Raw genomic sequence first — 1273 nt, 5'->3', positions numbered from 1 at the left:
CGAGCGATCCCGATTTCGTAGTGTCAACTGAACACGCTCTCCGTCAAACCGCAGACGCCATCCGTTGCAGTACAACTCTGCCGCCGTGGATAGCCTCCGCCCTCATGCAAACGTTGGTTGTGCCTCCTTCATCGGTGCAGAACGTCAGGCTACTGCTCTTCACGCAGAGGCTAACTGACCTGATTCCCGACATGCAGGAGAGTCAACGCTTCGCAGAAGACACTGTACTCGGTAGGATGCTGTGTACCTTGTCATTGGAGTTAGGACACGAGTATTTCGACCCCGTACAAAACGCATCGTCTTTGAACTACGTATTGTCGAATTGCGCAAACGAGAACCTGCGACAAGTCTCGCATCTGGCTTTTGCGTGGCCCATTACCATGGAGGAGTGTGCAGTAGACCATACAAAGGACTACTCGAGCCCGACTCCACTTCGTCAGGCATTCACCATCTCTATGCTGGATAGGCTGATCGGTTTGGTATATACAATGGTAACCTCGGATTCCGTGTTGGACACGGACTCTGAAATGCTGGTCAGACGAACACTCTGTTGTTTGAAAGGGGTCAAGGATGCAGCGGACTTCCTATCCGAAGAGCGGAAACGGGTCATTCTGAGCGAAATCTCCATGCTGGAAGAAATCCTGGAGGCGTCTTTGAGAGAGAACTGCCTGGGATCTGTCGTCCGATCCAAGCTGGACAATTGTACAAGTCTCAGAAAGAAGGACCGCATAACTCTCACACTACGTGAAATTGCCCAGCAAGCGAAGGAATTGTGTGCCAAACAGCGTAGGGACGGCGGTATGATAGATCTTTGGGAACGAGTCAAGAATAGGATGCAAATACCTTTCGCAAAGAAGCGAGTCACAAAGGCAAGCGTAGCAAGGACTCGAAAGCCAACAAAGACGAGGGAAGCGAGAGTAACCCAACTCTGATTCAAGGAGCTGAGAAGCCAACGTTAATTTCGAACACGCACTTCTTTCCTACACCGCACATCTCATCCTTATCGTCGAACCGAACCAATTTCTTGGATGTGGGATGGGTGCGCTGTGCGTCTTTGGTGTAAATGTTTTAAGGTTGTCCTATAAATGTATGTTCATGAGTTGCGCACAAAACTATAATCGAACATTCATGTTGGTATCCCTCGTGGGGTTCCCATCTACTTCGATTTCAGGACTGATCGCTTCAGTTTTGACTCAGCTAGCCCCTCCTAGGGATTTGGATCTGTCAAGCAGCAGCCTTGAACTCCTCGCCAGCATCGAGAAAGGTGGACCTC

General features: G+C 50.0%; 1 protein-coding gene across 1 annotated transcript; it reads left to right on the top strand.

Annotated features, from left to right (window-relative positions):
- Window positions 1-104: 104 nt before the first annotated feature.
- KVP18_001422 (uncharacterized protein) lies at window positions 105-932 on the top strand (the record flags this gene model as incomplete). The annotated part of the gene is made up of 1 exon (XM_067951422.1): window positions 105-932. One exon carries the CDS (start codon window positions 105-107, stop codon window positions 930-932), a length of 828 nt encoding a protein of 275 aa, XP_067805525.1.
- Between the last annotated feature and the right edge of the window lie 341 nt (window positions 933-1273).

The sequence above is a fragment of a genome, assembly GCF_019968955.1.
Source record: "MAG: Porospora cf. gigantea A chromosome Unknown PgA_NODE_9540_length_1273_cov_1294, whole genome shotgun sequence".
Taxonomy (NCBI): domain Eukaryota; phylum Apicomplexa; class Conoidasida; order Eugregarinorida; family Porosporidae; genus Porospora; species Porospora cf. gigantea A.
Note: the sequence above shows the minus strand (reverse complement) of the source record. Positions and strands in the feature narration are given on the sequence as shown.